The sequence below is a fragment of the Coregonus clupeaformis genome, chromosome 28, assembly GCF_020615455.1.
Source record: "Coregonus clupeaformis isolate EN_2021a chromosome 28, ASM2061545v1, whole genome shotgun sequence".
In the NCBI taxonomy this organism is placed as follows: Eukaryota; Metazoa; Chordata; class Actinopteri; order Salmoniformes; family Salmonidae; genus Coregonus; species Coregonus clupeaformis.
Genome location: NC_059219.1, coordinates 23,136,691 through 23,149,002, shown reverse-complemented (window position 1 = coordinate 23,149,002; position 12,312 = coordinate 23,136,691). Strand labels below are relative to the sequence as shown.

The following is a 12,312-nucleotide window of genomic DNA, read 5'->3' as shown; positions in this document are numbered from 1 at the left end:
TAGCATTTGATGCAGTAGGAGAGAGGCTGTAGTTGAGGTTTTCCTTCTGTGTGATTCTGCAGAGGGGGTTGGGATAGTGTCCATCAAAACAGGGGACGATGACGCCGACAAATTGCAGGGGAATGGAGGGGTGTATGAGACTTAAGCGGATAGCTTACCCCATTATAGAGCTGGAATCAGTGCTTTGGCAGTTACAGTACACTCAAACCATATTTGTCCCGGATGATTCCTATAACTGACATTTTCTTAAAAGCTAAATACAATATACTGTGTTGTATTACAAGTATAGAGGGTTCATCTAGAACAGGGGTGTCAAACTCATTCCATGAAGGGCTCAGTGTCTGTGAGTTTATTGTTTTTCCTTTCAATTAAGATCTAGACAACCAGGTGAGGGAGTTCTTTACTAATTAGTGACCTTATTTCATCAATCAAGTACAAGGGAGGAATGAAAATCCACAGACACTCGGCACTCTGTGGAATGAGTTTGACACATGATCTAGAGGGTTACTAGAAATGATCTAATTAGCAGCTGAAGCCAGTGGATCCAACAGTCCTAAAGATGAGTCAAAGCCTGAGGGTAAGACACAGTGGCATTCACCTGGAATTCTGCCATCTACTAGGTTGTTGTTTACCTTGAGGATTGGTAGAGCCAGTTTGTGGTTCAGAATAGACAGGTATCCCTGTACTATTTGATTGTTGTAGCTTATGACGGTGTGAAAGGAGACCAGGGATGTGTGTGTGTGTGTGTGTGCCTGCGCGCTTACCTGTGTGCCTACTTGCATGTGTGTGCACTTGCGTGCGTGCCTACGTGTGTGTGTCTGTGTCTGTGTCTGTGTCTGTGTCTGTGTCTGTGTGTGATTAAGTCCAACTGTGTTTTCTTGCCAGAAGCCACCCCGTTGATGGAGAAGAAATAATCCAGTGTTTTAGGATGGTAAGTATGAGTCTGAGAAAGACACCAACCACAACATTTATTAAGAAAGCGTTTGGAAGTGCTCACATTGTTATTACATTGTTATTATGTTTGTGATGATCAACATGTGGTATTTGTCTTTTAATTTGGATGCAATGAAAGTCAAACAAATGAACAAGTCAGATTGGTGTTGGTATTCTTAAAGGAAAGGAAGGACACCTGTTGTTGCATTTATAACATAAGACCAAGAGTTTTTCCAGACCATGTGACCTGACCAGGAAAAACTCCTGGCCCTAATCATTAATAATGTTTTGTCTCATGAGCTCTTTCCTCTATTGCTTCTTTCCAGCTGGTGGTCTTCCTGGTGGGGAACTGAGGACCACAAAAATGGGGTTTGAAGGCTCTCAGGACATGCCTCCATATCTGTTACATTGAGACGAACAACCAAAAATAGAGAAACATGTTTGAACTGTTGGAATTTTTTAAAATGAAATATAAATTGTAAATTAAGGAAAACAGGCCAACATTGCACATAGTAACTTGCATTCAATCAGATGAAGTACAGAGCTACAAAAGTATTGGGACAGTGACACATTTGTTGTTGTTTTGGCTCTGTATTCCAGCACTTTGGAATTGAAATTATTCAAGGACATAAGGTTAAAGTCCAGACTGTCAGCTTTAATTTGAGGGTATTCCCATCCATATCAGCTGAACCGTTTAGAAATTACAGCAGTTTTTGTACATAGTCCCCCCCTGAAATTATACAAGGACATAAGGTTAAAGTCCAGACTGTCAGCTTTAATTTGAGGGTATTCTCGTCCATATCAGCTGAATCGTTTAGAAATTACAGCAGTTTTTGTACATTGCCCCCCCATTTTAGTACAAATTCACTTATGTGTATTAAAGCAGTCAAAAGTGTAGTATTTGGTCTCATGATTACATCAAGCTTTTGACTCTACAAACTTGTTGGATGCATTTGTTTTGGTTGTGTTTCAGATTATTTTGTGCCTAAAAGAAATGAATGGTAAATCATAATGTACTTCATAGTCATTGTATCATTTCAAATCCAAAGTGTTGGAGTACAGAGCCAAAACAATCAAATAATGTGTCACAGTCCCAATTCTTTTGGAGCTCAATGTATAATGTGATGAGTTGTGTGCTTTATGAATTTACAGTACTTCAGAAATATGAAGGCAATATTTGTATCAGAATATTTTGATGATGGACAAAAACAAGAGATTATCTTATACTTGGAGGTAAATAGCTTTGGATTCTTACCCTTTCTCATTATTCATGACTCATCTTTACAAATCTAAATCAATTTGTGCATATTGTTTTTGTTGTTTGAAGCCATAGTATTAATCACTTTGTGGTTGTATGATACCTTTTCAGGTATTTTCCCCAGAGCGCTTTATGCCAACCCACTCCACTTTCTGTTTTAAATCGCAGCTTTTGAATTTCTTATATCATTTCATAATTTCATAATTCTTCAAGACTTCACTTGACTTAAGTCAAGAAATTTGTACAGGTTGTTATTGTTTTAGTTATTTTTCTCAGAGTATTTTATGCCAACCCCCACAATAGGCAAAGTCTAGTGTAGGGAGAGAGTGTTGGTTGAGAGGAACCAGGCCTGAGAGGTAGAGCTCATCCTCATCTGCCTTGTAAAGAGAGAGAGCTAGTTGACTCTAGACTTAAAGATCAGTCTCGTTGCATGCACTGGATGACTTCTCAGGCAGGTTCGCCAAACGGATCACACCACAGGACTGACGATTCCTAAATCAAGTGTCAGCTCCTTCCTTCCGAGACATGCTGCTGTGCAAAACAAATGCACTTCAAAACGCAGTGTGACGTCATCTATCTGCAAGGTGTGAATTCCGGCCTGTATATACTGCCAATCCTTTGTGAATTTGAGGTGTTTGATATTTAGATTTTTTCAATAAAGGAGTTGAGTTCTATATTGGATTTTGTTTTATTATTATGACCTCAAAGTGATAAAGTGGATTTTTTCCCAAACCTGATTGGTGAAAGCCATTGTCATCCGGTCACAAGGAGCCGCCAAAGAGTAATATACACGACTAGGCAGGGACTCTTCCGGAGAAGGGGAATCTAAGGGCTACATTGTAACAATTAAACAATGTGTGTAGCTTGTGATATAGGATACATTGTAACAGTTATATATAAAAAAAAAAGAGTTGACAAATTCTTAGCCACACGATAGTGCAATGTCATTATCAAGAAGTGATCTAGTAGCAAGCTGACTCACTTCCACTTCATAGGCTACGAAAAGGGGGTTTTCTCAGAAAGATAAGCACGCAATATAGGCTAGGCTACTGCAATAGCAGCGGTAAACATATTTGACGAATTATCAATGAGACTTCAAATAATATGTCGACTACACTTCTGACTGTCTTTCTGGCGGGAGCAATACTCTACGCAGTTTCAGGTAGGTTTTGTTGCGCGTGGATTATCCACGTTTTTCGATTGTCATGTAATGGGTGGCGGCAAATTCTCTCGTTCTAGTTTTTATTAGGCTATTGTGTGCGCCTTACAACCACGGTGCATATGTCAACAACAACAAACCACAGGAAAAACAACGTGTGTGTTACACAAGCTACAAAAGTTGAAAGCATCGGGGTGAACTGAAACTTTTACAATGTAAAGTAGGCTACCTACAACCAGCATAGTCTTATGAAAGTGGTAACAATACGCTTTTTTAGGACTATGGATAAGAAAAACGACCGCACCCTTTACTGTAGGCTACATCCACTCGACAATTCAACGTCTAGTCCAAGTTGGTTCGACGTAATTTCATTGTTTCCAGTGGGATAGCTAAGCAAGTGTGTGCCCAGTGGGATAACGTTAGATAGGCTTAGTGTGAGCTGGTTACCTAGAGGCAAAGTAATGATCAAGAATATATTTTGTTAATGAGGTATAACTTCTCTCTCATTTATAAATATGTGGCAGAAAACAGAACAATATGGTTGGAACGTGTTCATGCAATGGGATGAGAAGGCCACACTAATCTGCAGGCCTTGTGTATACATGTATAGATAGATATAGGCTATCAGACTCCTCCTAACCTGGATAGGCTACACCTCCTTGGTTCACCTCCATGGTTCATCTCCTTGGTTCTCTGTTACAAGTATGAGATATTGTCTGGTTTTCAGCTCAACAGCTCAACAGAAAAGTGGGAGTGGATCTTGTGTTGATGCCGGACAAGTCCACTATACCTGACTCCATCATAAGCATCCTATGGAAGCATGAGAAGAACAAGTTGGCAGAGTGGGACAAGGATTTTGGTCTGGACATCTATGCTGCCTTCAAAAACCGCACAACCCTGGACCTGACTACTGGAGAGCTGAGAATCAGTGGCTTGACGAAAACAGACAGTGGAGTTTATTCTGTGGAGTTCAACAGCAAACTGCTTGACAATACATATACACTATCTGTTATCAGTAAGTGTGTGTGTGTGTGTGTGTGTCTGTATGCTTGCCTGCCTGTGATTACAAGCATTTCCCTTTTTATTTATTTTTTCTGTCTTGATCTTCTCCGTTTACAGAGGCAGTCCCCAAACCCACAATCACTTCCTCCTGTAACTCAGACAAAACCTCCTGCACTCTGACCTGTGAAGGCGACACCACTGATGCTGAACCCGTCACCTACAGCTGGAAAGCGGGAGAGGGGGCGTGGGAGGTCTCAGGACAACAGAAGATTGTCTCTAGGAATGACAGCACTAAAATCATCTACACGTGTCAGCTCAAGAACCCTGTGAGCGAGGCCAGTGAAGACTTTGATAAAGACCTTTTTGGGACAGGTGAGAGGACTGGACACTCATAGTTTTTACGCTGCCCAGTATGTTGTTATACTAGTAGTAATTATATGTTTGGGTATAAATCAGGGTTATTGTTGATAGGTGAGGTATTTGGGTAGATAGGAAAGCATCTGGAATGGAATGTTTTATTAAATGTTCATGTTAAATGTATTCCTTCCTAACTGTAGGTGGCTGGTTGACCAAGGCCAGGTTATTTGGTATTTCTCTCTTTGTTCTGGCTGTTGCCGTTGTTCTATTGTTCATTTTTGGTCATAAAGCTAAAACAGGTAAGGGCAAATTATGTTTATTTTAACGTTTACTTACTTACACCCGTATGAGGTGGGTTGTCTTGGACAATAAATGTATTCTTCTTTTTCTACATCACAGGAGTTTGGTTCTATGAGAAAGGTAGGATGATTCTCTGTCAGTTTTTCACGTTTCACATTTTATTAGTCGTGTGTACAGGATACACATGGTATACACCGTCCAACGAAATGCTTACTTGCAGGTTCCTTCTCGACAATGCAACACCAATAAGAAATAATAAAAGATACGAATATGAACATAAAGTAAATGGCTCAGTAGAATAGAATAAAGATTTTAGCATAAGTATAATTTATAGTCCAGTGTTTTAGGGAGCAAGTGTTTAAATTGTGGAGTATTTAACAATAATAATAATACTGTCTGTCTGTAATCTTGGGTAATAGTTGTGATTTGATGAAAGTATAGTAATCACCTTTTGCTTTTTTTTCAGAAACAATGCCATGGAATGGAGGTAGGAAACATTCATTACTTCTGTTTTGTAGAAATGTTCATTTATGTTCCATTAATTGTTTTTGCTGCCATCACGATTCCTCACGATCATGTCCCTTTGCTCCGGTGAAAGGGAGATGAACATGTTACGTGTGTGTTACTTGTATTAGTCACTATTGACTTCATTGACTTAACTGAATATCTCTTCTCTGTTTTCCATTACTAGAATTTTGGAAAAAACAGAGAGAAGTGGGAACTAGTAAGTGTTTCCTTTACTTGACCACAACAAACAGGATCTGTGTATGATAAAGCTAAGCTAAACTATTCTCGCTTCCTTGTTTCAGCCACTGACGCATCAACTGGAGTTTCTGCATCCACAGGCACGTCATAAAGCTACTTCTAGACTGCATAATGCAGAAACGGCATCAGAAGTATCATTAGATGCATATCTCAAAATATCTGAAAATCTTGATTAGTCTATTCCGTCATAGATGGGATATCTACAGTATTACACCAAGTACTGAGTGTAAAAGTCACAAAGCAGACATGATCTTTATTTGATATCAATTATTGTGCTTTTTAGCTTGTTTATTGGTCGTTTATAGACTTATATAGATGTTTATAGATTCTTTATAGGGGGGCTGTAGTCAACGTGTTTCTCCTCTACGTTTCCTCAGGTGTCTCCTACTCCGTTGTTAACACACCCGCAGCTGAAGAGGGGCGGGGGAAGGATGGTATGATGCCCAGTATCTTCCACTTCTATGTTTGATCTGAAGGGACCAAATAGGAGTTAGGAATATAACTTTAACCTCATGGGCCACCCAGGTGAAAAATGTATGCACGCATGACTGTAAGTCGCTTTGGATAAAAGAGTCCATATATGCTAAATGGCATATACAGTATTATAGTTAGGTGTTAGCAATATGGTGGTGGCTCTATCTGGCTTGGCAATGGGACTTTGTGCGCTCCAACTATACTGTTTTGTGTGTTATTTTGCAGAGGAAGACCTGGCGAGGAAAAATGATCATAAAGATGATTCAGTAATGAATTCAGTATTGTAGGACGGTAAGTTTGACTGTAAATATAATATATACTGCATCCACCTCATTTTCTTCATTGTGAGCCAATTTAGGCCTGGCTCTGGCCAACTCTACCACTGTGTTACCAACTGTTGTTCCTACTGATGTGTTTTAGCTGTGGACCTGTGGGCCAGAGTATCACTGTGGATCAAGAGAAACGAATCTAGACAACGAGCACTGGATGAAAAAGGGAATGCTCTACCACTTTATTGTACCCATTAAAACAATGTTACATCCCGATCTGAGAAATAGAGGTCAATTTGAGTTACAGATGTAGGATCTTAATTTGAGCTAGTTTGTTACTGCAGGAAAATAGTCCTGCAGCAACAGGAAATGTAAATTATGTGGATTATAATACATTTTTAATTTATAATACATTTTGTAGGGGTTGCTACATTTTTCGGACAGGAAAATCAAGTCAGAAATTTCAAAGTGGAAATTACAAACTTCAGAAGCCTCTTTAAGCCCTGAGTACACTACAGGTTGTACATGCATTGCAGGAAAGTTCTCAGGATGATCAAATTAAGATCCTACATCTGCAAGCTTACAAAACAATTTGCAAACTCAATTACAAGTTGCAAAGTAAATTGATAAGCCTTACAAATTCTTAGGATCATAGACAAACCTATGACACCAATGACTACTACATTGAGTATGTTTACATGCACACTAATTATTCAATATTAAGCTAATTAGGGTAATACTCTGAGTTTGGCAATAGTCATGTCCTCTGTAGCTCAGCTGGTAGAGCACGGCGCTTGTAACGCCAAGGTAGTGGGTTCGATCCCCGGGACCACCCATACACAAAAAAAAATGTATGCACGCATGACTGTAAGTCGCTTTGGATAAAAGCGTCTGCTAAATGGCACATTATTATTATTATAACACCTTACTCAGATTTTCTTAATTGGCGTAAAGGTCATAAGTGAAGTAAGCATATGCCGATTAAAACACCTAGACATAGATTGTTTTGATTATATTGGCATGTAAGAACCTTAATATCTCTTCGGGGGACCAGTATGAAGAAAAAAAAAAAAATGTATTCACTAACTGTAAGTCGCTCTGGATAAGAGCGTCTGCTAAATGACTAAAATGTAAATGTTAATCTGAGTTTCAGTGGTGTATTTGATCTGCGCATGTTCTGGAGCAGCGCGAGCCTCCCTCTGGCACAAGTGAAGTGAGTTTGTAAAATCTGAAAGTATGCATCTTAGAAATAGTTTTCACATGCAAACTTTATACAGTATGTCCAAACTCTGAATCAAATAGGCTTCCCAAAAATTATATGATCGATGTGATAGAACATGTATTGTGATTGGTGATTTTCAGGTTGCCTGATTATGGCCTGTCCATGTAAACCGGATTGTAGGGGAAATCGTTCTTCTCGCAAAGCATGTAAACATTTTAATCAAACTATTATAATAATCATATTATTGAATTCAATAATATAAACATACCCATTATTACATGAAATGCAGTCGTTTGTAAAAAGACTTAACTTAAAGTTTGTGCTTATATAGAAATATGCAGTTAAGTGCAATTGCTCAAACTAAAGCCGTGTGCCTTTTAAAGCCTGCACACACTTCTGCTCTGCCAGTGTGTATCTCTGTGTGTATCTCTGTGTGTATCTCTGCTTCCACCTCTGTTCTTTATTAAGCTTACTGCAGTACTAGCAAACTTTACAGTGACAATCTTAAGATGTGTGATGTGATTGCAAGATCACTGCCTTACCTTTCATAATCAATAATAGCAAAGTCAATTTTTACCCAGTGCTGTCTAATTGGAATGTAAATATCCTATCGTTTTACATGTTTATTTCCTGCAGCTTAAACCAATGTTGATTTTGTGTTGAATGTACCAGTATGTTTTATGTACAGTACCAGTCCAAAGTTTGGACACACCTACTCATTCAAGGGTTTTTCTATATTTTTTACTATTTTCTACATTGTAGAATAATAGTGAAGACATCATGTAGTAACCAAAAAAGTGTTAAACAAATGTATTTTATAAGTGAGATTCTTCAAAGTAGCCTCCCTTTGGCTTGATGACAGCTTTGCACACTCTTGGCATTATTATTCTACAATGTAGAACATATTAAAAATAAAGAAAAACCCTTGAATGAGTAGGTGTGTCCAAACTTTGGACTGGTACTGTATATATTTCCATAGTGGCCAAGGTCTCAGTTTTGTACATGTATTTTGTGGGAGTGAAGCCTGTCTTTTTAACATAATTGTAAAACTGTCACTCTTAGAACAGTATTAATAAAGCAGTGGTTTTCTTTTTAATCATTTGAATGTGCCTGATACCATAGACATCCTACAAGCCTGTTCTGTACCTGGCATTGCGTGGTACACCAAAGATACTGGTAACTAACCCAAGATATCCCATCCGCGTCGTTTCCAATGAGAGCAAATGAAGCATAGTAGACAGAACAAGCAAGGAGGTGGGCAGAGCCAAACACGAGCTAGCAAGATCCTATTGGCATGTGTTTGCATGTATTTAAATATTTCCGTTAGTGCGTTGTGTGCAATAACTCAATTCGCCCTTGCACTCCTAAACAACACCATTTTTTGAAACTTTGGCAAAGGGTCAAGTCTACAAAACTTAGTGAGTGGAACTTCTAAATGGATGCTTCAGATTTATAAATCCTGTGAGACATCTGGCTACTTCTATCTGTGGGACACTTTGTGACAGTTGAACAAAAGAGTCTCTATTGCACCCCCTAGTCAACTCACACGATCACTGCATCATAAAAAGAGGAAGGGTGTTGCTTAGTTGTTACTATCTGATCATGCTAGAAACAACGGAACTTTCCAACCACAGATTCTATTTAACCGCTACCCCTAACCTTAACTATTACCCAAACCTTAACCCTAACTCTAAAACGAGTACCAAAAATGTACGTACTTACAAATTAGTTCTGACAAAATCGCAACTTTAGTTCTTTCTAGCATGGCCATCTACATTAGTAATAACTACAAAGTTGTTTTTCTCTGCACTCTTTCAGTTACTCACAGATGCACCCTTCTGGATGTATAGCCAAAACCACTATGGACACCGTTGTGGCCAGTTTGTGCTGTTAGAGTATGTCTAGTAGTGTGTGTGTGTGTGTGTGTGTGTGTGTACCCACAATGCCTGCATGTGAGTTTGGAGCCCCACTTGTTGTTCAAGTCTCTACCCTTGAATGACACTCACCTTGAGGTTCCGTTCCCTGCCCTCAGCAATCGATTAATAAACTACAAATGTCTTGATCTTCTGAACCTTCGGTTTCACCGCACCTCCTGTTCAGTTTTAATAGTAACCCTTTCTGCGCTTGTCAACTGCTGACCCATCTCATTTACCCTTCAAAGCTAAATGACACAGTGTCCCAGAGTCCACTTGTTTATGACATCCTCCATAGTTAATCCTAGACTAAAGAACAAGGATTTTCTGAACCTTTCATGTCTAGGTTGATGAACACCGACCTTCACAATGTGTGTAATCTTTGCTATTGCCGGCTAGTGTCAGAGTCCTAATAGTGATCTTTTCAAACTGGCAGAATCACAGAACAGAACCCTGCAAACGGAATGTTAATTTCGGAGTAGAATTCATTGTCAAATGTTACAGGTCCGTCTCTCTTACTTGACTGTAGACAGCTCAGACTCAATTATTCAACTGGAAAATGTTCCTTTGAAGGCCTAATAATACTCTATATGGGTTTTTAATTGTTAATGGATGCCAGACGAGTTCTGGTCAGACAGACAGTAAACAATTGTACAACATGTTACACTGTAAGATCAAGCCCATTGACATGCTGTGCGATTCACAGTCTCACACATTGACCTAATGTCCTAAGCGAACTGACTTCAGGGTGAATATCCTTCATCTCTGTGACATTGTTTATGACCTGGTAGTAATGGTCTTTATTAATGTATAACTATGGCAGAGGGATCGGCAGCTTTCATGGTACGTAGTTCCACTGACCCTGTTGTAATAAAGATAACCTTGTCCCCAGGCTGGAATTGCTGGTGAGAGAGACAGAGAGACAGAGAGCGAGAGAGAGCCGGCTGGTGGACGAGAGTACAGTAAAGATAACTTGATAAGACAGAAAGAGCTTAAACAAGCGCTGTGTGCGCGCATGTGTGTGCATGAAGCCCTGACAGTGCTTCCCACTCACAGAACCATGCGTGCCAAGTGTGTGAGTACATGCTGTCTGTGTGTGTGTGTGTGTAAAGCCCTGCCAAAGAGCACAAAGTGCTGCCCACTCACATGACCATGGCATCTGGTGGCTCTCTAGAGCAGGACATTTTCACTGCAAATAAAGAGAGATAGAGGGAGGATATTCAGTAATGGTAGAGTCCAAACTGCACAGTTGTATTGTTAGTAATGCCAAGGAGTGAGAGAGAGAGAGAGAGAGAGAGAGAGAGAGAGAGAGAGGAGGTGTATTTCTTGTTTCTACCAGGAGGAGGCAGTACTAAGCCAAGCTTTTGCACTGCTGGCTGCACCCATCAGTACACACAGTGACTGGGAGTAGTGTGTCAAACACACCACAGAAATAAACACGTTTATTTACCCATTAATATTGTATACTGTAATGTCTTGTAATGATCATAGGATTTCCTGGAATCAGACTAGATTCTAGAGAGACATAAAGAAGGATTATGGAAAGATTATGTCCTATAAGAAACCAGGAAGTTCACATGGGAGCCAACTGATCCATTTGTGTCACTCAGTGGGAGTTGGTGTCTAACCTCTTCCCCTTCTCATTATAGGAATCAGTATGACGGCTATGAGCCATTGACCAACATATCATTTCCAGCTGCTGACGCCACAAAATCTACACTAGTGTCCACATCACAGTTCCACATGAGTGACTGCCATGTCCGCTCTGTCTCAAAATGTTTAACCCAGAACCACTGCATTATAACTTGCTTATCCTCTCAACATGTTGCTTCCTCAACAGTTTCTTCAAACAGTTTTGTATATATTTACTGTATATATTATCTAGCTATTAAACTGTCTTAATGACATCTCTCATTTCCTTATTACTGTAGTGCCTCCATGGTAACAGCGTGAGCATCCTTAGCTTATTCCGCAGCCCACTAGTGAGCTAATCTAAAACCAGCATGGGGGAGGCAGACCTCCTATTGTAACCCTTTGTAGAGGGAGTTTTTAGAATGTTATTCTCAGAATTCTACCCCACTCACAGAATTCTGCATTCTACCTCCCTTTTCCAAGTGACGCTAGATAAAATAATGCAAGGAATTCTCTTTCCAAAACTGTCAGGTTCCCCCCACCTCCTCAACATTATATGTAAGCTGTTAGAAGCTGGTGTTTTCATTCTGTGTATCCATGGAGCTCACATCTGACCATGGTCACTGAGCGATGGGCTGTACATGCCATGGTGATATAGGGGGACCATGGTTTAGGGGAATGCTATTGTAGATTTTGATGTATTGGGGTTTGCTTTATGATGAGTGGTGAAATGACTATCCCAGACAGTGTGGAAATGTAATCCAGATACCGGTAAATTAATCATTAGATATGCACATTTTTCATACCAAGTAATTAATTAAGCTTTCATTATGTGTGTGTGTGGGTATGTGTGTGTGTATGTGTGTGTGAGGGAAAAAGAGAGCAGGGAAGAGAGAGAAGCAAGAGAGAGGGGTGAGAGAAATAAGGAAGAGAGAGGGGGATAGAGGAGTAGAGAGAGAGAGAGAGACACACAGAGAATGCATAGTCTGTATAACCTCACAATTTACTATATTTGTTGACAGTGTTTT

General features: G+C 39.7%; 1 protein-coding gene across 2 annotated transcripts; it reads left to right on the top strand.

The window, feature by feature from the left end:
* Positions 1-2,971: 2,971 nt before the first annotated feature.
* Positions 2,972-7,352, top strand: si:ch211-132g1.3. Of its 2 annotated transcripts, XM_041872858.2 has the most exons (11): positions 2,972-3,353; positions 4,078-4,365; positions 4,470-4,724; positions 4,910-5,008; positions 5,109-5,129; positions 5,476-5,496; positions 5,701-5,733; positions 5,819-5,854; positions 6,152-6,208; positions 6,474-6,539; positions 6,669-7,352. In XM_041872858.2, exons 1-10 carry the CDS (start codon positions 3,296-3,298, stop codon positions 6,533-6,535), a joined length of 930 nt encoding a protein of 309 aa, XP_041728792.2. In that variant the 5' UTR covers positions 2,972-3,295; the 3' UTR covers positions 6,536-6,539; positions 6,669-7,352. The 2 variants fall into 2 exon arrangements, with proteins under 2 accessions (XP_041728792.2, XP_045064717.1); XM_045208782.1 differs by lacking the exon at positions 4,078-4,365.
* Positions 7,353-12,312: the final 4,960 nt, after the last annotated feature.